At 31.4% G+C, this 24,244-nt stretch overlaps 1 protein-coding gene across 1 annotated transcript in view; it reads left to right on the top strand.

Moving 5' to 3' along the window:
* Positions 1-24,244, top strand: part of LOC145276893 (ras GTPase-activating-like protein IQGAP1) — a 274,771-nt gene that overhangs the window by 189,466 nt on the left and 61,061 nt on the right. The window contains exons 20-26 of the mRNA XM_080128329.1: positions 913-1,083; positions 5,699-5,782; positions 7,634-7,705; positions 8,343-8,412; positions 9,523-9,609; positions 9,732-9,853; positions 23,175-23,473. Of these exons, the coding sequence (XP_079984455.1) occupies positions 913-1,083; positions 5,699-5,782; positions 7,634-7,705; positions 8,343-8,412; positions 9,523-9,609; positions 9,732-9,853; positions 23,175-23,473 (905 nt within the window). The remainder of the gene's footprint in view (positions 1-912; positions 1,084-5,698; positions 5,783-7,633; positions 7,706-8,342; positions 8,413-9,522; positions 9,610-9,731; positions 9,854-23,174; positions 23,474-24,244) is intronic.

Consider the following 24,244-nt stretch of genomic DNA (forward strand, 5'->3'; position numbering starts at 1 on the left):
TCATCTATCAAATTGAAGGATAACCTTTTTTATAAGCTAGAATGATCTTTCAAAGTGAATTAAATAACAGTGTGAATGGCACAAATATTTTTCAGATGTGTATAAAAAATGGAACAAAACATATTTGTCATTAAAATAGTTTCATAATTCAAATAAATATAACAAATTAATCATCGTACAAAAAATGATATAAGAAAGAGGAAAGAGTCATTGGCCTTCAGGACAAGATCAAAGTGTAGTATCTGTTCTTCGGATGCTGCACTTCAATTTCTTGTTCTGTCAGTGGAGGAGAAATCCTTCACGACTGAGACAATTTTTATTTTTGTTCCTTTTCTCCGCATTAAAAAACGACCCTGGTGTCTTACTCTGTCCCGTGGGGAGGCATTGTAAATAGGAATTTCATAGATATAATCTAACAAATGAAGTTATCATAATGTACATTTTACAAATTTTCACTTTTTACCCATTTTTACAGCATAAACAGTCCAGTTTGTGATAGCTTATATTAAAGAATATTTCTGTTTAATCTTGTGATTTATATATGGATGTGTAAATATTTCGAATTGTAATGATACACAATTTAGTCTATGGTCTGGAGAAATTAAGAATATTCATTCCAAGATGGAAGTTCATTTTTGTATTTTTTTCTCTCCAATCCAGTTTTTCTGTTTAAGATGAAGTGTTTTAACTGGGAAACATGAACTTGTTTTTTTTTTTTTTTTTTTTTTGTGTTTAACTTCCCTACTCCTGTATCAAAATAGGACCATTGAAAAAAAAAAGAAGCTTATTCAGAAATAGTAATTATAGTGGTATATTTATCATTTTATATTAGCTTTATACAAGTTATACTTTTTTTCAAATCAAAATCAGTTCCAGTTATTTTTTTTTTTAACTTTAAATTTTCTATTTCAGAGTGTTCTGACAGATGTTCAAGAAGCATATGACAGAGAACTACTGTTTCAGGCTAATGAAGGATTTATAGTTTTGGTACAAGCTTATATCAGAGGTTATCTCACAAGAAAATCCTTCAATGATCGATTGACCTATATAAAATCTCAAAGTCCTGCTATAAAAAAGATTCAGGTAATTCTCAAATGTCATTCCCATTTAAAATTAAACCATTATAATTGACAAATTGCTTTTCTATTTCTCTTTTTTTTTTTTTTTTTTTTTTTTTTTTTTACTAATTTGTTAATGTACTTTTAATTATATATTATCACTTTCTGCAAAATAACAACTGCATACGGTAGAACTCTGGGATACAGCATAAAAAATTAGTAACAAAATACAGTACAGTATATAATACACATGTATAAAATCAAATAACATTATAAATAACACTGTAAGGCAGGGCAAAAAAAAGGCCCGAAAAACATATTCCACATCGTAACCTGAAAAAAAGTATCCTAGGGCCACCGTATCCTGGGGTTCTACTGTATTTATTTTGTAGACTATTTTATATTTTTGTTTTAATTTTTCATCTTGTCTCATGTTTGAGGTTAAATGTTTCATGAATAACTTTCAACTTTTCCTGTTGCCATTTCACTTGCCAGGATCAGGTCATTTCACCTGATCCCCCCTCCATGTTTCAAGTGGTCCAGAGGCAAAGATTCCAGTGAAATTTTTCAAGTTGTCCAAGTATTGGCCATGAAAAATTCTAAGAAAGTAAAAAATTTTCCACAATTAATTAATAAAAAAAAAAAAAAAAAATGACCAAAATACTAAATTAATTTACATGCATAAAAGATACTAAATATTATGCTTCTTCATCCATTCCACCATCTTCTATATTAATGTTGTTCACATATTCTTTTTCCTTTGAAATTCTATTCTGATATCTTCTTCAATACCACTCAAGATCTTGAATGAATGTTAATGTAAGAAGATCCACTGTTCTTTGCCATATTCTGCTTTGCCAAGAGTCTGTCTTTAACAGTTTCTGCCTTTAATTTAGTTCTTACTTTAGTTTTCGGACAATTTACCCTAGTGAAAATTCTTTTGACACTTGCAGAAAAGCGTGGCAAAACACAAGTTTGTTATAAAATAAAGTAAATTAAACTTGCTATTATTTAATCCATCTTTGATTTCATTAATTTGATTCCAGTATTTAGGAATATTTTTAGTGAGAGTAGTAAGTTCACTCACAGAAAGCTGAAAACATCTCCATTGGTCATCTAAATTATTTAGTTGGCCATTTGATATAAGGGAAGGAAGATACATTATCAAATCACTAATTGTTGCTATTTTAGGATCTAGCACTCTAAGTTTAGTTGTAATATTATTTTTATCTAATAGAAATTGCTTTTTAATTTGGCATGGACGTTCAATCAGGAATTTTAAGCAATCATTCCTAAATGCTTTTTCAGTGGCAGCATCTTTAAATGGGTTGGTGAGCAAATGAGCCATGGTGTCCTCTATATTTTTATAGTTTTGTAACAGGAATCAATTTCTGACAATTTTGATGAATGTAGGATTTCATCTTTAATACAAAAACTAAGTGTATTCTTATTTGTAGTTGAAAAAGAAAACAATTGGTGCAATCTGAAATGTTCAGATTGAAATTTTAAATTTAAAGCATTCACTTTCTGCAGAATCAATTAAAGAAAGACTAGCATATGCTGTGTTTTGCAGTTGATTAAAATTTTATAGATGTTACTGGCATTGTAAATCTTGTCTGTTTTTGCTTCACTTCAAAACTAGAGCAAGAGAGCATCATACTGTTCCAAAATAACTGAAGTCACTTTCTCTCTCAAAAACCAATTTAGGAATTTTGTGATTTGCTGCATTCACAATATTTTGTCCCATTACAAAATCTCTTTGTCTTTTTGCACTACAAGAGAAAATCAATGTTAGATCTTTTAAAAAACTTTCTTAGAAGGGAGGCAAAATGCTCACCTCTTTACTAAAACCAAGAGCAAATGAATGGCACACGCATCTCGCAACCTAAAACATCAGCTCTAAAAAGCTTTTGCAAGCTACCCTGTTTCCCCATTATTATTTGTCACAGCCTGGGCCAATAACGTTATTGAGAGGAATACTTTTCTCCTCCAAAAAGAACACGATCACAAGCACAACTAAACCGTTGGAGCAACACATTTCTACTAGCTGACAGAAACAGAATAAGCATGTGTTGTTATTTTGTTTGGTGACAACAGTTGCGAGTGAATCATGGCAGAAATGTCAAATGCAACCAGTTAAGCACTGTTCATAAGCTAAGACATGTTTTGAATCAAAACAAACAATATTCAAACCATTTTTACCTTCCCAACTGTAATTTATATTAACTTGTACATGATTTTATTCAAAGATTTTGACTGTTTTCGGAACTATTAATAATTTCCAAGGTCATAAGGTGAAAGCTGAAATCCCAAGATCTTAAAAGAAATCTCAAGCACTGAGATTCCTGCCCAGCGATGGTAATTTCACCAAAAATGAATATCAACCAAGGTATCCAAAATGCAAAATTCTGGAAAGTCGATAAAGTTTCTGATTCAATGCAAAAAAAAAAATCAGCTCATATCTCATTTATAACCAATATTATGGTGTTTTGAATATCACAATTTTAAGAAAATTTGGTTTTTCTTAGTATTTTATGAAATTTTGTAATATTTTGGATATTACTTAAATTTCAAATTCTATCTATTTGTAAATGTTCATATTTACTTTGTTATATGGACCAGAAAATCCAGAAAATTGATTTTACACCTATATTGCCTCCTCCTGACCCTTTTTCATAATCTTGGGGATCAAAAATAGCCTTATTTGAGAAAAACTTATCAAATATTTGCATTCACTTTCAAATTACACTTGAAAGATGACTTGTGGACATGTATATGTTCTGACTCTTCAATTTATACCCTACATGAATCAATAATTGCTTTGTTGCAATCAAATCTAGTTTGTAAGATAATTACCTGAAAATATCCAGGAGGAGAAATGCCAAGCTATGGTCTGAAATTTTTCAGAATTCCAAAATTCAGTCCAATATTGATTATTGAACTTTCTTCAGGATCCCTGATGCCCCTAAATCAAGCTAATTCGACTATATTAATATTATGGGCATTAAAAATCCTATTTTGGAGCCATTTCAGTCCTACATTTCTTATTTTGACCTATTTTCAGAGTTTTGGAGAAATTGTGTTCAGATTACTTTCAAGTTTGCCAGTGGATCATATGGAGTCCTTTTTCAGTAACTTAAGAGGTCAAAACTAGCCACACTTTTGAAAAACAACCAAATACTCATTTGCACTTGAGATTGATCCCCATATGAATTAACAAATAAATAGAAAGCAAATTTAAAAGTTCAAACAAGATGAGTGAAGAAAATGTCAGAGGAAAAAAAAATCCTCCAGTCCATCTTCTTTTAAGTGATTTGCATCATGAGTTCGGACTTTGTGATCAGACGCTTTGCATACTTTACATAACTTTGCTCCAATGTACTTTAATGTTACGCATGTCAGATATGGATTGCTCCAGTAATTGATGGTGAACATCTTAGATTTGCTTGTTGACATCGCATTTTCTACTAAGGTGTTCCAAATAGGCCCGAATGTCCTTACTCTTGGAATCTAACACTTCCTCAGAATACCATCACAAACTCTCCCACCATTCATTTGATCAATTCAATACTGTGCTGTATGGTTCCATGTAAAGTGTGGATTATGTTAACATAAGGAAAATTTTGAAATGTTAATCATTGTTTCTCCTGCAGTGCTGCTCGTACTTCTCTGTATTTATGTTCTAGGTACAGGAAACTGTGCGTAAGATAATACTCAGTTGTTTATGCGGTTTTAACATGTTATCCTTGGTTTGCTAAGTTAATCATCAGTGTAAGGGATCAATTCATCAGAGTAGAATCTACAGCCTTGTTTTCCATCTGTACCCCCTCCCCTGCAGAATTTACATAATCCAAGTGCAGATCAGTCTTTTTTTTTTTTTTTTAAATTTGTCTTGCATCATTTTGATGGTCACAATAATCATTTCTTTTAACCAATGCTTTGAACTTAAAATAACACTGATACAACATATTTAAATACCATGATGTACGATTTATGTATGAATGTGTATTTATGTATGTAATGTTGGTTAAAACTCATTTCAATTCTCATTTAGCAGTCGTTTCTCATGAACAGATATTCACCTCTCAATCAGTTTTTTGTATCTCTGCTGTTGTACATTAAAGAGTTTAGCAGTCTAGCAGATTATAACTGAGACGTTAGTTTATGACATTTAATCCTTTAGCATTTCTTGTTCTGAATCTGTAAGGATCTATGATGTACTCAAGCTCATTATTGATCCATTTAAAATGGTTTTATGAATTATTCTATATAATTAAGCAGGCTTCTTAGGTGGTATGATTTGATATTTATTGCATAATTATGTTTGACATTGAATGCTTGATTTTATCTGATATTTTTTTCATTCTAAAGTTGTCTTGTTTTCAAATTTTTTTCATTCTAAAGTTGTCTTGTTTTCAAATTTCTTTTTAAAATGTCTTACAGGTTATATTTGAAATGCTTCAGTGAAATATCAACATTTTATTTAGAAAAATAACTAAAACTGTCCTTTCTTGAAAATTCTGTTTTCATCACCTGCATACATAGGATGGGTTAAATTTTTACATTGAATGAAGTAAAATATTTTTCTTTCTCAAAAATTTTTATAAACTTAAATCCAATTAAAATTTTTTGTTTAACAGGCATTTTGGAGAGGAACTCACCAACGAAGACTTTACAATAAAAGAAAGCAATATCTTAAAGACAATACTGAAGCTACCATCAAGGTAATGTTTCATTTTCAGTTTTTGCTTTTAACATTTTGTCTATCAGACAAGTTTTGATTGAAAAGATGACATTGATTTTTACAAATGTAAACCATGTGTATAAAATTTGTGTAGCATTTCAGTATTTACTAATTTCACTTTCTGAACCGTATTGATAGAAGTCAGTTTGTGCTTGTAATAATCTAATGCTGTACAAATAAATAGTATCTAACTTAATATGAAAATTCCCCCCTTTTTATCCTGTTTTTCTATGGCATCTAGTAATGTGGATTATTTAGAGAGCTATTCTTGTCTTGGACCTTATTCTCATAATGTTTAAGCTGATATAGCTTTCCAACTTTCCTCCGTATATCTTATAAAACTTGAAAATCTATACATAATTTTAAACTGAACCTTTTATTTAATCTACAGCAGTAGATTGTTTTCATTCCATTAGCCATGACTGAGTAGAGATCTTAAAGCATTATTTTATTCTTAGTTAATATTGCCTGTAGTTATTTTTCATACTTTTGTTCATCTCAAACAAGGCATATTGCCATTCAAACATAAGGGACTATATTAGGAACAACCTAAGTGAGGAGTTAGGCAGTACTTCATACTTGGTCTGTTAGATTTATAGAGATAGAGAATAGCCTAAAAAAGAGTGTTAGAGAGAACCAACCTTACTAGATGCAGAAAGAGCAATGTATCTATGTACTCCAAGAAAGATTTGATGAGAAAGAAAGACCAAGAATTTTCAGAATTGATTTTTCCTCAAGAGTAGAACCATCTATTAGAATATCAGAAAGAAAAGAGACATGCCTATGATTGAAAGACACAAAATGATTCTTAACTGGATTATATGAAACAAGTCATTTTGTATCTTAATCCAGAACTGAACCCATATTAACTTCTAGAGCAGCTGCATATTTCAACTGATTCAAGGGAGATTGAGAAGCAATACCAGAATAGTGGTATGATGAGCATGTTAACCTTAATATTCTCAAAAAGATAACTGATATAGAAAAGAAACGGTGGCCCTGAGGAACTTCAGTATTGATAGGAAAGGAGAATGAAGAGACACTCCATATTTGCAAACTTCTTTCAAAAAGAAAAATTTTAGATCCACTAGAACTTATTACCTGTCATTTGTAATCATTGTTTTTATGTTGACAGTTTGTATAAGAAAGAAACCTGTGTTTCACCAAAGTCATTCACAATTGTCAAAATTAAAAGCTACAATTCTAGAATTGCTTAATAAATTTATTAAATTGAAGAAATGATGGTAAAATTCAAAAGACATTTTTTAATTGAGAATAATTGAGTTATTAAGAATTAATTTAACTGAGAATTAAAAAAACAGGAAATAACGTTTTATGCAGTTTCAAGTGACTCACCACACTTAATATACTTTACCAGCTTTTATAATAAAAACTACTTGTTTCCTTTCAAATAACTTTATTATTTAGAATGTTAAAACATTATGTACAATCTCAGTCTATTCTTTTTTATTTAACTAAATTTACTGAGATTCTTGTTATAAAACAGATGCATTGCTTGAATTTATAAAAATTATTTCAATAATTTATTTAAAAATATTTTCTTTAAAAAACAAATTTTAAAAAATTGCAAATTATTCAGATCTTTATTCCTTTGGAATTTTTTTATGAATTTTTTCTATTCTTCCTTTCATTCTCATACGTTGTATTCGTCACTTATTTTTAAGCCTACTTCAAATTGTTCTTTCCTCTTAATTTTTATCCAATTCCAAATTGATATTCGTAAAACTAAGAAAAAAACAGACCTGCATAGTTATAGTTTGTTTCTCTCAGTCAATAATCTTGTTGATTGGTAATGTTTTTTCTATTTCAGTTGCAAGCCCTTACTAGAATGTATTTGGCGAGGAAGCGATACAGAAATAGACTTAAGTATTTTAAAGATAACGTAAGTGAATTTTTCTGCTTGTTCTTGAATTATTTTAATTATTAAAACAAACCAAGTATTGACTTTGGGTTTAACTCCGATGAAGGTTTATTGAGTTTTTATTTAGACAGTATAATTAGTATTCTTAGGATTATTACATCTTGAGATCTATAATTTTGGAGCTTTTAAGTATTGTGGATTAGTATTAATAGTTGTTTTTTTAAATTTGGACCAGATTCTCTCAGCATCCCAAAAGCACTTCATGCTAAATTTAATGCAGTCCTATCCAATGCATATGTAGATTTTGTGTTACTATTAGTTTTAATGGTATATTTGGCACCCTAAGTGTTCTTTATGCTAACTTTAAAATAATACTTTTTGAGTCGGTAATATAATTAGTTAACCCTCCTGTCATAATCTGCTATTCTTAAAATGATTCATGCTTCATCAGTAAATTCAAAATCTTTATTTTAGTATTAGCTCTATTACTATCACTCCCTCTCCCCTCTCCCTCCAAATACACCTGCTATTTCAACAGTGCTTGATGCAAAATTTGGAGCAATATAGTGATGTAATTCTATTCTTTTTAACTTTACTGATTCCTTGTGTATTTTATGCATTTGTGTATTCAAGTATTCTACAAATATTTTTGTTTTAGATCAATTCCATTATAAAAATTCAAGCCTTCGTCCGATCTAATCTTGCAAGACATGATTACAAATCCTTAGGTAAGTAATTTCTTCTGAAAGTAAGTGCATATAAAAATCATAACTTGTGTAGATTTGTGAAGGATTTTTAATAATGAATCTGAACTGCCCCCCCCTTTCATATACACCATTTACTAGTATTTTGAATGAATATGCAAGTTTTACAAATGTTGCTTTCAGATCTGTTTTACGCAAAAAAAATGAAAAATTATATAATCACAAGGTGATGTGTTTAATCAGTTTCTCCCTAACTTAATAGCATTCATCAAATTTAATAAGAGTAATAAATGCAATAAATTTTGTAAAGCTATTGTGATACATCTGTGAATTGAAATATATCTTAGGGTTTGTATTACTGTACACATAGATTCGAAAAAGTTGTCAAAAAACAAATATATAACAAATAAATGTTATCAAAGGCAAGATAAGTTACTTTTCTACCAAACTGGATATAATTCACGTGTTTTTATTCAATGTAACATGTTTATTCAGCTTGAAAAACATGCAGTGTTTACCGATGTATTGGAAAATTCAAAATGGCGGCCGACTCTCTCTTAAACACGGTAAGTTCGGGAAAAGGTGTTATAAATAATAAACTAGACAAAATACTGTTAGAAATTCGCTCAGTATATATTACCGTGACATAAGTTGACATATATTCGGTGTTTTTTTAATAGTATTTTGTCTAGTTTATTATTTATAACACCTTTTCCCGAACTTACCGTGTTTAAGAGAGAGTTGGCCGCCATTTTGAATTTTCCAATACATCGGTAAATACTGCATGTTTTTCGAGCTGAATAAATATGTTACATTGAATAAAAACACAAAAAATATATCCAGTTTGGTAGAAAAGTAACTTATCTTGCCTTTGATAACATTTATTTGTTATATATTTGTTTTTTGACAACTTTTTCGAATCTATGTGTACAGTAATACAAACCCATATCTTAATATTTTCCTACATAAGCAATGACAGATTTAATATTGTTTTAACTACTAAAGGTGTTTTTCTATATGTAATAAAAGTTGTATGACTGAAATAAACTTGGAAGGAAAAAATATTGTAGATTCAAATTAATTTAAAAAGAAAAAAAACATTCCAATTTTTAAAATATTTTTGTTTTGTTATAGTTTATGATGATAATCCACCATTGTCAGTTGTGCGCAAATTTGTGCCTCTTCTTGATGCCAGTACTGCTGACTATGCAGAGGAACTGGGTAAGTGAAATTAAAATTTCTTCCTAAAACATATTTTAGGAATGCGTTTAATTGAATTTAAAAACAAACCCAAGAAATATTTTTATTATTTAATGAAAGTAAACATTTTTTATTTATTTTAGAATTACAGACGCTACGACAACAGGTAGTGTCAGATATTCGTTCCAATCAACAGTTGGAACATGACCTTGATCAAATGGACATAAAAATTGGTCTGCTGATTAAGAATCGAATCACACTACAGGTTGGTAAAATATAAATTTAAATCTCTTTTTAAACTCTTCTAATCTCGGAGTGAAAAATATAAATAATGCAAGTTGTGGACTAATTCATTCACGTAAATCTTCTGCATCTTTAGTTAGTTGCAAATAATTATGTGTACAGTTCCCACACTGACATCAAACTGTGCACTTATTGTCTCTAGACGCATGACAGTCCTTATCCATGAAGTTCTTCATTTGGCCAATAAAATCTAGTGCTCTGACTTCTTTACTCCTTCCACACCTTTCATTATTCATCAGACTCCCTGCTTTCCTTGAATCTCTTATACCACTCAAAAGCTGATGCTCAATTCATCCAAGATGGTACAAAAGCAGCCTAAAGCATTTAATACGTTTTTCCAAGTTTAAAACAGAATTTTATTGAATATTATTCTTCTAAAGTGTACCCACGTCCAGATTGCATTTTTGAAATTTACCAGCTGTGACAATCAGGCTTTAGTAAGTTGTATTCCAATTCCTGATATAGCTGTTCATTTGAACTTGAAATCATAAAAATTGGTCAGTCATTTCATAAGATGTATAACAATAATATACTGAATTTTTAAGAGTCACAACAATTTTTAATTGCCTGTGCAAAAAAAAGTATAGGAACTTATTGAAGGCACCTTGTGTGTGTTTGTGTGAGATCAAAAATGTAAAAGAACAAATTACTCACAAGTAGCAGCAATCTGTTTCAGGAAAAAGAAAAAAGGAATGAAGTTGTGGATTCGTTAATTTGCATCTGTGGGAGAAAAGAGATTATAAAAAGACCAAATTGGACAGTAGATTGAATTTTTGACAGCTGAGACTGAGCAGACACATTGATAGTTAGTTATGTAGATTGAGTTAAGATGAGTCAGTAGGAATGGAGGAGCTAGTGTAAATAAGTTCAGATGTTTTTGTTTTTATGACAGAAAGTTTATGATGAAATCAGAAGTCAAATTAGATTTTCTTTATATTAACATTGATGTATCAAATTGCTGCAATACTCCTTTCCCAAATTGCCAGAAAATTATTTTAAGCATTTTTTATTGTAGTATTTAGTTAACAGAATATCTAACTTGTAATTCTAGTTGCAATTTCTATTAACTCATCTTAAGTTTTAACAATTGGTCTGAGGTTTGTTGGCTTCTACACCTGACATATTGCATCACTGTTTGTTTTCAATATTTTTTAAAGAGTTTCAACATATGGTCATTTCAGAAAAAAATTAATCCCCAAAAGCCCAAGATTATGTCATGAAGGAATCTAGATGAGACTACAATTATGTCAGGGATTATACTAGCTTAGATGATGACACATGTCACAATCCGATGAATGTCACTTATTTAATCGCTAAGAAAAATGATTGATCTGATGGTTTATTTTACCAGCATATCAACCCTTTTGGACTATCTAATGCTGAAGAGATTGTTTGGTTTAATTTGTTTATTGTTTGTTAGTATTTTTATTTATTATATATTTCTTTTTTGGAGATCTTAGTGTGATTTTAGCAATTTGATAGGTATTAATTGTATGCTATATATTTTGAAGATGTTTTCTTCAATTATATTTTTTTTATAGCTTTGTTGCTTTTAAGAACTTTAGGAGATTGTTTGGGTCTACTTTGTGGAAAAGATCTTTTAGAATGTTTTCTTGGTAATATTTTTTTTTAGTTTGCTGGAGAGCTTTGCGGTTTGTTACACTGTTTTACAGTATGAAATTCCTGATATGGGATGCAGATTGAATTCTTAACCCTTTTAGTATTTTATGAAGGCATGATAACTGCGTTCTATTTGAACTCTTGTTATTACTACTTCTCATCTTCCTCTTAAAGATCTTGTTTTCTGTTTTTCTTTGAGGTTGTTCATTATTTGATGGTTTGTTGTTTTTTGCAAAAGTTTGGTGACTTTTGCCATTTAGATATGATGTATTTGACTCATTGCTAAGTCAACAAGGGGTTAAACCATGTCTGACACAGATTTTTTTTCACATTTGCTACACTTACAGATATCCATGAAAAGAATTGAATGACTTCTGCTAGACGGCTCAGTCAAGGGGTTCCTGAGATATGACCTTGACCTTTTTACAAAAATGTGAATTTTTATGAAAAAGTGGCCAACTTTAAAAGACAATATCTGTTGTTTATGGACCTACAAAGTTCATTTATATCTCATTCTAAAGTACTTGGATAGATCTACAATGAAGATGTTTTTTTGTTATTTTTTCAAGGTCAAATAAAAAAGTCGACCTTAATTTTTTTACCTGAATTATCTAAAAAAAAAAAACATTTTAATTTTTTTTTTAATTTTGACAAAAGATTTGTCTATCTTGTATATAATAAAAGGGGCGCAGTTTGTCCCCTCTGAACCAAAATACCGTAGGTTTACAACAGATTACACATAAAAATTTATATTTACAATATTAGCCATTATCTTATTTAACTATAGAACGCCATTTCATGCACATTATTTTGTAATATTAAGACATTACATTTATTCCTAGGAGCGCCATCTTCATCATCGTCCTAACCTACAGAGGAAGTAACTCAAATTTTTCCTCCACTTCGATAAGTCATCTTACGACCCCATTCCACACATGTGCATTTATACTTTTTCTTATTTTCTATTATTTTCTAAACCGTCATTAACTGACAAGTAATTTCTTACACATCGCATAGTCTTAACGCTTTACCACAACTCAAATAATGATTTCTCCCTCCTACCATTCCTCACAATCTCATTGGTTGATGTCTACATATTTGGACATTCCAGATTGAACGAATCATTATTCAAAAAAGAATGCTACAGAGATTAACACAAACATGGCTTCCCTGAGTAGAATCATTACATATTAAATACCTCAATTACAAACTTAATCTCGAAAAAAAAAAAAAAATTGCACTACATTTTAATTAATACCATCCTTATCACTATGAATCATTACTTGTTTTATTGCTTATTTGTTGTGCTATTTTAACGGAAATAGAAGTTTTATATTTTCATTGCTGTTTATATTTATTTCATTTACAGTGACAAAAAAATTATTAATATTTTATTTTAGTAATAAAGATAACAAGACTAATTAGTTTGTACTAAACAGTTATTAGGGACGCTTGAGAAAAACATTTTGTCCCATTTTGTTTTTGCGTTGCCGATTTAATTTTTTTAGTTTTTATGTTTGTTTATATTATAACTGCTTCACACACTATAACTGGCTAAAATTAAGTCACACTATTATTTCACATGTTAAGATGTGGTTAACAATTAATTTAAATTTTATTAATAAAGATCCTGCAATAGTATTTCTAGGGACACATGGGATAATATTTTGTTTCATTTGGTTTTCGAGTTTCCGATTCAATTTATGTTTCCATGTTTGTTTATATACACAAACTATACATGAATAAAATTACATCATTCGTTTATTACGCATGTGAGGATGTCATTAAATTAAAATTTAACTTGATCACATTATTTAACAAATAAAAAAAGAAAAAGAAGGGGTAAATATGAGGATTCTTTCCACCTTCGACCAATCCTGTAAAATTACGACTGATATGTTTATCGAGGTGCTGAAAACAAAAATCCCATTTGAAATTCTGGCATACAAGTAGTTTAACATATATGAAGAAATGTTACTTTCAAAAAAAGATTTTCGGTGGTGTTGAAAACAAAAATAACATTTAAAATTCAGGAAAACAAGTATTTTCACAAATACTGTTAGTTTAAACAAAAGTAGGGGATCACTTGTATATAATAATTTAGCGTAAAATGAGCACCCACTTTATGACCATCTTTTATTTGGAGGTGGGGCATAAAATGGACACAATTTACCGTAAATTGAGCACCCAACTTTGAAGCGGGGGGGGGGGGGTCTAAGAGGCACTAATAATCGACTTGACATGCACCAACCCCAAACAAAAAAGTGGGTGCTCATTTTACATTAAACTGTGTTCATAGTATGTTGACCCCCCCCCCCCCCCCCCGAAAAAAGTGGCCATAAAGTGGGTGCTCATTTTGTGTTAAATTATTATAGAAAAGTGAACTCCACTTTTTAGAAAATAACATTTATTCATATCTTGAAAACTACTTGTATGCCAGATTTTCATGTTATTTTTGTTTTCAGGACCCCAGAAAAACTTTAAAAGTGGTAATTTTAAAGGATTTTTTGAGGGTGGAAAGATTCTTCATATTTACCAAAAAAAGAAATAATGCCAGATGAAGTTTTACACTGAGTAAATGTGCTACATTTTATAATTCATAATTAAAAGCATTGAACAAGACAAAGTACAATTTTGGGTAATTATTTTTACATTGGCGAGGGGAGGGTCTTTTGTAAATATTCTTCCACCTTACGATTTAAAAAAAAGAAAAAAAAATGTGAAAGTTGAATTTAACCTGAAAGCACTAATTACAAATAACACAGTACCAAGAATTTAATGGTTAACGGGTCCTGCTAGTGTCATATATATTCCAAATTACATGATGGGCATTCCATTAGAACTGTTGCTACAAGCATTTTATAGAAGTGGGCAAAAATGCAAAATAGCGGAACATAGTACCTGCTATTTCATATGAAAACATTTTGATATTTCACAATATGGTCAAGTTTGATATCTTTGTAAAGCTATTTTACTACTTAAATACCATGGTCATAAAATCAATAAAAAAATTTCTGTTGATGAAACTAATTTTGTTTTTTTTTTTGTTTTTTTTAATGCAACACAGATTTTGATATAAAAAAAGTGATATAATTAGTGTTGGGACGATTAATCAAGATATGGAAAATCAAAACTTTTTGGGGTATCGGAATCAGAAACTTTTTAGCCTAATTTCCGATTCCAAAAACATGTCAAACTTTTCCATTGCTGGTACTAAAAGATAAAATGAGGAATATTTATTTTTAAGCTGCCTGTAAAAATAAAGCCTAATAACAAAAATATGATGTGGATTTATTTTTGTGAAAAAAAAGAAAAAACAACCATAAAACATGACATTTTTGGTGTCTGTCTGGTCCTTCAGCATTGACAAATCTGACAAGAAAGTGCTAAAAGGTATTAAAAAATACTTTGGTTTTTCAATAAATTAGATGACTGAGTGAAAATTTTCTCACCTATGTGAGACATGGTTTGGTGACAACATTTCTTTGATTTTTGAAGCCACTGTCTGTTTACTAGTTGAGGCTGCTGCCTTTTTACTATTTTTTTTAAAACAAGTACTAAATATATAGCAGGGGGATAGGTGAAGATAAAAAGCAATAAAAGATAAAAATTAATATTATTGAAACCATTTTGCCAGTTGAGTTTGTCTTGAAATTGACAAGACCGACAAATACAGACTACAAGATTGAAATTTTGTCAGCCACTATAAAAATGTAAGTTATATTTTCATGTAAATGTAGAATACAAACAGTGGTACCATTCTACAAACTAATCTACAGATGAATTCATTGAAACTTTCCATGCATGCCTTCAAACATTGAAGAAACATAATTTGATTGGCAAAGCATAATCAAAATTTTTTTCTAATAGAAAAGGTTCTTTGAAGGTTGATGAAGCAGATTTTTCTGAGAATTATTCATTTTGCAAGATGCAGCTCAAGGATTTCACTGGAATAAAGATCAAGCTACATTGCATCCATTCATCTGCTACTATAGAAATAGAATTAACATTGAGCATATTAATTTTGTAATAATATCTGATTGTCTCAAGCATGATGTAGTAGCTGTCCATTTGTTTCAAAGAAAGTTTATAGAAAAATTAAAAGAAATTCTTGATTCTAATGTCCAAAAATTTATATATTTCTCTGATAGGGCTGTTTTACATTATAAAAAAAAATTTAAAAACTTCATAAATTTGCAACCATAAATCTGATTTTGGTATTGATGCAAAGTGGCATTTTCTTGCTAATTCTCATGGGAAAGGACCATGTGATGGGTTAGGTGGCACTGTTAAAAGGTTAGCAATGCAAGAAAATCCGTGTCCAGCATGGTACCCCCCCCACCCTCCCAATCTTTTTGATTTGATACAGAATTAGCCATTTGTTGATTAGGGATCTGTAATCAGTATAGGGTACGTTTATATTGTTAGTGTTCATTTTTAGTGATCTTTTTGCAGCTATGTCAACTTTTACATTTCCTTTTGAGTTTTATGTGGCTGGAAATCCAGCAGAAAATGTTTGTTTTGGAAGATAAAATTAATTCTTTGTCAGAGATTGATGAGTTGGGGGTTGTTTAAGTTTTTGGTTTTTAGTGACATTTAAACTGATAATGAGTCTGAGAGTATTATGTATTTGTTTGAGTTGGTTTTAAGGGTGGTGTCCCCACCCACCTCGGAGCCCTATATATGGGAGGTGTGGGGAGGAAAACCCATCCGTTGCAATACAACATGGATACAGGAGGATGCGTCCACTAAAGCATCCTCCTGTATGATTCTTCCATTTATTTTTAAAATTTATTCTCAGAATTACTTTATAGTGATCATAAAATTCTGGCTGTTACAAAGCAAACTCTCATATTAGTGAGTTTAATCTTCCAAACAATTCCACTTAAAGCGACAGTTAAAAAGATCTCTCCGTTGCAGTTTTTAAAATAATTGGTGAATATCTGGCATTTTACATAGTGCCCTGGCCTCAACAAAATGGAAAAAATTAAGTGCCATGAACAAATTGCCTTCTAGGTAGTGCATTTCATTTGCTGTTTAAATTCTCAAGCCTGTTACCCTTCTTGATTAGCTCTTTGTTCAAATTGTCACTATGCGCAATTATTTTTTGAGCTGCCTTTGATTTCTCTCATGCCTCCTTCACGGTAGCTGGTGCTACCAGATCAGGCTGTCTATTGACTTCCTGAGACGAAATGCACCTACATCGATTTTCTGTTTTTGTTTTCTATTCTCTTTTGTAAAACAACTATGTTCTGCAAAAACAAAAACACCCCCTTCCCCTCTCCTTTCCTTTTCCTTCCCTACTTACCAACCCCGCCCCCCCTTTTTTTTGCCCTGTTGGTAGGACACTAGAATAAGCCGACTGCCCCCTCTGCAGAGAGTAAAAATCCCTCAATGGGGCAACCAGTTAGCCGTGGGTTGCTACCTATAATGCCTTAGGACGTGATCCTGGTGATTGAGCTAACCTAGACCTGGGTGCATAAAAGTCTAGGCACTGCAACACCTTACTTCGGCTAGACGGGTGGTCGGAGAGGCCCGATCCGATCAATCGGCCAGTCACGCCAAGCCCTAGCACTTACACCCAAAGTACCAACTATCACAACAAAGAACGAAACTTAAAGGTACTCCCATCTTTAAAAAAATTTTTTTTTTTTTTTATTTATTCCCCCACTATAAAAAATAGACAAACCAAGTAAGTGCTAGAAGACGGTGGCAAGGGTCAATCAATTGGAAAGACCAGAACTCAACACTCCATCTGAGTAAATGTATTTTTGAGGACATATTGAACAGAAAATATAGTGCTTGAGAACTCCTTACCAAAAGAGTATATCCTCCACATAGCCCCGACATGGTCAAGGCGAATGGGTTTCCCCCTTACTATGCCCCAATTTTGGACTCTGAGGTGGGTAGGGAGCGTGGTTGATGAAAAATAAATCCCAAAATCCATGGATGATAAAAACAAAAGCATCCCCCTCAAAACCCTTAAAAGAAACCATTCCTCCGACTCTGATCTCTCAAGCTCAGATGAAGAACAAAAATTCAAAACTAGAAAAACCGCTCCAACCATAGACAAAGGAAACTTCCCATGATTCTTGGTTATTGAATTAATCGAAAATAAAAAAATTGGAAATTTATCACCTGTCCTAATAGAAAAAACATTATCCACAAAAAGTAAACCAAAAATGATCAAAAAAACAAAAGATGGAAATCTACTAGTTGAGATAACCAATCTTAGAGATGCTCAATCTCTACTCAAAATGAAGAACTTCCATGAGTACAAGTAAAACACTAAACACTTCGAAAGGAGTAATTCGAAGTTATGAACTATCGCTGGCAACTGAAGAAGAAATAAAAGCCGAATTAGAAAAACAAGGAGTAATCAACCACATCCGCATAAACATAAAAAGAAACAATAAAATAACAACCAACATATATATATTAACGTTTAACAAATCAATAATACCTAAGGAAATAAAAATTGGCTACTTAAATGTAAAAGTAGACCAATATATCCCAGCCCCATTAAGATGTTTCCATTGCCAAAAATATGGACATCATAGAGAAGCCTGTAAAGGAATAAAAATATGTGGAAAATGCGGCAACAAAGAGCCTGACCACACCGAAGAAAAATGCATAAATGAGGTGAAATGCGCAAACTGCAAAGAAGATCAACCGGTCTGCTCTAAAATATGCAAAACATAAAATAGAAAGGGAAATTATAGAAGTAAAGTATAAAAAAAAAACACAACCTTTCCAGAAGCCAAAAAAATAGTTGAGACGTACATGAAAGACAACACATATGCTGAAACAACAAAAAAGACAACTAAACCATACCAACATAATGAAATACATGATCAATATAGGGAGCTGATAAACAAACTGATTACATTAAATATTAAAGAATGGCCAGAATTTCAAAATAGCCTAAAAGAAAAATACTCAAATCTGGGAAACAAAATAGAAATAACAAATCCAAACAAAGAAAATAATATTCCATCCACAACAGAACCATTAAAAAAATTATTACAGAAACCAACAAAACAACCACCAGAAATTAATAAAAACATAAGCAATGATAAAACAGCAAATAAAGAACGTTCCAGAAAAGAAGAAAACCAAACAATAGACACTCAAAATAGATTCCAAATTCCAGAAAAAATGGAAACCGAAAACACCCTAGATAAAAAAAAAGAAACCAAACACAAGTAATGAAGAGGGAAAAAATGAACAAGAAGCCAAAACGGCAACATCTCAAGCAAAATCCAGATTGACGTCCAGATCCAAACAAAAAAAAAAAAGAAAAACCCAGCAAAACACTTCCCCAAAGACACAAACTCCAACAAAAGATAAACCCTCTACTTCTAAAGAGATGGAAATAGAGGAAAACTAAATAGCCTCATGGATAGAAATAAAACACAACAAATTATCCAATGGAATTGTCGTGGAATAAGATCTAATTATAATGAACTTCTTATACTTATCTCACTCTTCAACCCAGCCATTGTTTGCTTACAAGAAACCTTCCTACAAAACAATAACCATTTCAAAACACCAAACTATGAACTATTTCCATAACACAGGCCTTCGTGCTAATGGAGGCACCTCAATTCTTGTAAGGAACATACCTCAAAGCAATTTTTCGGTCCAAACAAATCTCCAAGCAATTACAACTCAAGTCACATTATACAAAACAATCTGCTCAATATACCTCCCTCCTCATGAATCAATAAATGAAAATGAACTAGAAAATTTAATAAAACAACTACCTTCACCATTCATTCTCCTAGGAGACTTTAACTGCCACAGTACGTTATGGGGATGCGAAGTCACAAACTCAAAAGGAAACAAAATTGAACAATTAATTAACAAAAATAACTTGTGCCTTCTCAATCAAAAAAATCCCACATACTTAAATCCAACAAACAGATCAACTAGTGCCATTGATCTTACTATGTGTGATCCATCAAGCTTCTTGGATTATACATGGAGCACTTACAAAGAACTCTGTGGAAGTGATCACTTCCCTATTATAATCAATTACAGTATCTCCATCCAAAACCACATACCCAGGTGGAACACAAACAAAGCCAACTGGGCCGAATTTAAAGAACTTTGTTCACTAAAACTAACAGAACATCAAATCCAAACAATAGAAGAATTCACGGAAGTACTCATAACAATAGCCAAAAAATGCATACCCAAAAATTCTCCTCCTGGAAAAAAAAAACAAACCATGGTTCAATCCAAAATGTAAAACGGCCATTAGACAGAGAAAGGCAGCCTTAAGAAAATTTAAAAAACAACCCACAATGAACAACTTAATAGAATACAAACACCAAAGAGCTAAAACTCGAAAAACAATTAAAGAATGCAAAAGATTCTGCTGGCAACAATTTGTCAACAAAATCAACATCACCACTAAACCCAAAACTGGGAAATGATTAGGAAAATAACTGGAAAATATAATCCGAATCCAATCAAACAGCTTCTCACAAATAAACAGAAAATAACTGATAAAAAAGATATTGCTAACACACTAGCTAAAACCTTTGCCGGAAACTCATCATCAAAACACTACAATAGACAATTCCAAATACTTAAGAAACATGAAGAAAAGTACAAAATAAACTTTAACTTCAAAAACCAAGAGCCTTACAATGAAATCTTCTCCCTCAATGAAGTAGAAACCGCCATAGAAAAATCCTATAACTCAGCTGTAGGACCAGATGAAGTGCACTACAGCTTCCTTAAAGAAATTCCACCAGAATCATTAAAACTCTTTCTCAAAATTTATATTAAATATGGGAAACAAAAGATTTCCCAACTTCATGGAAAAATGCAACAATAATACCAATACCCAAACTGGGAAAAGATACATCAAAGCCAGAAAACTACAGACCAATAGCTCTCACAAGCTGCCTATGCAAAACGTTCGAAAGAATGATTAACTACCATCTTATATGGTATCTAGATGACAATAAAATAATTTCTGAAGTCCAGTGTGGATACCAAAAAAATCGAGGATGTATAGACCACATCACTAACCTCGAAAATTATATCAGAGAAGCTTTTATCAATAAGAAACACGTACATCTGTTTTTTTTTTTGATCTTGAGAAAGCATATGAAACTACCTGGAAACACGGTATCATAAAAGATCTCCACAACATCGGACTAAGAGGCACATTACCTGAATTCATAAAAACCTTCCTAACAGACAGATCTTTCCAAGTTCGCATAAACTCAACTTTATCAGACCCACAAAATCAAGAAGGAGTGCCTCAAGGCAGCATATTATCAACAACTATCTTTAACATAAAAATCAATAACATTATAAAAGAACTCTCTCCTGATATACATAGCTCCTTATATGTAGATGACTGCTCAATCAGCTACAGATCTAAATACACTCCCACTATTGAAAGAAAACTACAACATAACATAAATAAAATTAATAAATGGGCAACAAAAAATAGTTTCAAATTCTCCAAAACTAAAACAAAATGCATCCATTTCTGTAACCAACGCAAACTCCACCCTGACCCAACCTTACAGATTGAAGGCGAAAAAATTCCATTCGTAAATGAACACAAGCACCTGGGAATCATTTTTGACAAAAAACTAAATTTCATTCCACACATCAATCACATCAAAACCAAATGTAATAAAGCATTACAACTTCTACGAGTCATTGCCCATACAGATTGGGGAGCTGACAAGAACACACTACTCAAACTATATAGAGCATTAATTAGATCAAAAATAGATTATGTTAGCTTCATATATCAATCCACCAGAAAGTTATATCTAAAAACCCTCAACACAATATGTCACTCAGGACTAAGACTAGCACTAGGAGCATTTCCAACCTCCCCTGTAGAAAGCCTGTATGCAGAAGCACATAAAACTCCTCCAATGCTCAGAAATCAAAACCGTGGTCTAAAATACTACACAAAACTTACAGCCAACCCCACAAACACAGCACACAATAGCACTTTAAATCCAAACCGTAAACACCTTTTCGACAAAAAAGAAAATGCAATCAAAACCTTTGGACTTAGAATAAAATCGATTTCCAAAGAAGCAAGTCTACCCATAACTAAAATTCACGAAACTGTCCTACTCAAAACCCTTCCCTGGAAAATCGTATCCCATAACATTGACCTAAGTTTAAGTAAATATGAAAAACATACTCATCCAATAACTTATGATGATCTCGATAAAATCAAAAAGTATCTAGACCACACATGTATCTATACAGATGGGTCTAAACAAAATAATGCAACAGCCAGTGCAGCAATACTCAATAAATCAATCAAAAAAACAATCAAACCTCCCAAAAGAAACCTCAATCATCAGTGCTGAAATACATGCTCTAATCCTAGCTCTCAAAATCGCCTCCAATAACAAAAAAAAAAAAAAAAAATTTATAATCCTTTCAGACTCCCAATCTACTCTAAAAGCGGTTAAAAATAAAAAGATGAACAACCCCCTAATCGCAAAATTACTCAAAAAATTAACTGAACAGAATAGTAAAAAAGAAATCATTTTCTGTTGGATACCGACCTATTCCGGTATTAAAGGTAATGAATTAGCAGATTCTGCAGCAAAAAACGCCTTAAATCTCCCAATCGATGCAAATTTTAAAATTCCATACATAGATCTAAAAAGACGTATCAACGCATATACAACAGAAATGGCAAAGCTACTGGAATGAACACCCTAACAATAAACTTCACGAAATCATGCCAAAAATAAAAAACCAAGAACAAAATACGAAACTAAACAGAAAAGAAATCAAACTAACAAGAATAAAAATAGGCAATACTCACTTAATCCATTCATATCTCCTAAAAAAAGAAAGCCAACCCATCTGTATACCTTGTCAAACACCACTCACAATCAAACACATATTAACTGAATGTACTGATTTTGTAGCCGTAAGAAATCTATTCTACAAAGAAATAAATATTAAAGAGTTATTTGATAAAAACAATCCCCACACGATACTCTCATATCTTAAAAAATTTTTTAAAAGAACCCTTTGTACAACGGTCCTGAATATGACCTAAAACTATATCCGATGGTAAGGCCCCCACCTTGCGGGCTTTGGGGAGTGTGGCGCCACCCTTTAATTGGCATTGCTCCCAGGTCCACTCTGACTCGGAGTGGTAGTACCTGTTAGGGTTCCAACTATGGGTTAAATAGAATCTGACTTTAAAAAAAAAATATACTCCATTAAAAATCGTTCCTCAAAATAACTAGATTCGGCATTAAATAACCTGATAAAGGTTGATATGCCGTAAAACAAAAACAACCAACCAACCTTCACGGTAGATTGTTTTACTTGTCTTATTACCTTTCTTCCTTTCCTCACAGAGCGATCATTGCTGCTTCCTCTTACAGGTTCCCCATTTCTGTCATTCAGGCGAATGAATATCTAGGATTAATAGGTTTTCAGCATGAACCCCTCCCACTAAAGAAAAAAATGCACAGAATTTATCTTTATTTTTTTATTTAACTGTCCTAAAAAGGGAAAATGGGCAGATCAGTTTACAATCAATTTCATATATGAAAAGATTATGGGGCATATCATTCTCATAACAATTGATTTGGGTAATTTATGAAGTGACTTAATGAGTTTTTTTGTTTTAATTCTTTTAGGATGTTGTGTCTCATAATCGTAAGTTGAAGAAGCACACTGAGCGTTCAGCTGCAATGGCCCGAGGATTAAAAGCCTTGAGTAGGGAGAGCCGAGAGAAGTTAGATGCTTATCAGCATTTATTCTATTTGTTACAAACCAACCCAGCCTATTTGGCCAAGTTGATCTTTGAAATGCCCCAAAGTAAAACAACAAAATTTATGGAATCTGTGATTTTTTCTTTATTCAACTATGGCTCAAATGCAAGAGAGGAATTTCTTCTGCTCCGCCTATTCAAAACTGCTTTAGAAGAAGAAATTACGTAAGTATCAACTTCAAAATATTTACATCAAATAGTCTTTTTATAATTTTATTTTATTATTTTAATATGTAATAAAAATTAAAACTTTATCATATGTAAAAATGGATGAATTTTAATCAATCCTATGCTTTCTACAAAATGACAAAAATTTATTGAAAATAAATGTACAGTTGTTAACAAAGATCTGATTACAGTTTTTAGGTCTTTTATAGTCATCTTTAATCGTTTTTCTTTCTTACCAATTTCAAATTTCAACCACAGAATTTTCTATTTGTCACTAAAAAATTTTATTACTACATTTCTATTTTATCTGTTTCTAGTTATGTGTTTATATGGTCACTAGGACAAGATAGTCAATGTATATTAGTTTTATAAAACGTCAACAACCTTTTTATTCAATCATGGAGCTAACCCTTCATATCTTCAATGCTTAAATGTTTATTGCATTCCGATGATTATGAGTTGTCTTAATTAAATTTCCCAGTCGCTAAATCTTGTTATTACTGATGAAGAATAATAAAATTATATCTTCATCAGGTGTATAATTTTTTCCTAATATAATAGTGATTTCATTAAAGCTGACAGGCACTAATATTTTGGACATTGTAAATAAAAAGATAATTCAAAGTTGAAGTTTAAGTATTTTCTTAAGGTTTACATTGATGAACAAAAAGAAATTATTGATATTCTTTTCCTTGGTGTAAGTGTAAAACATTGCTATACAGTGTATCCTGTTATAAGTTTTCATTATTACTTTTAATAAAAAATTTA

The sequence above is a fragment of the Euprymna scolopes genome, chromosome 5, assembly GCF_053919585.1.
Source record: "Euprymna scolopes isolate OS-2025 chromosome 5, ASM5391958v1, whole genome shotgun sequence".
Lineage (NCBI taxonomy): Eukaryota > Metazoa > Mollusca > Cephalopoda > Sepiida > Sepiolidae > Euprymna > Euprymna scolopes.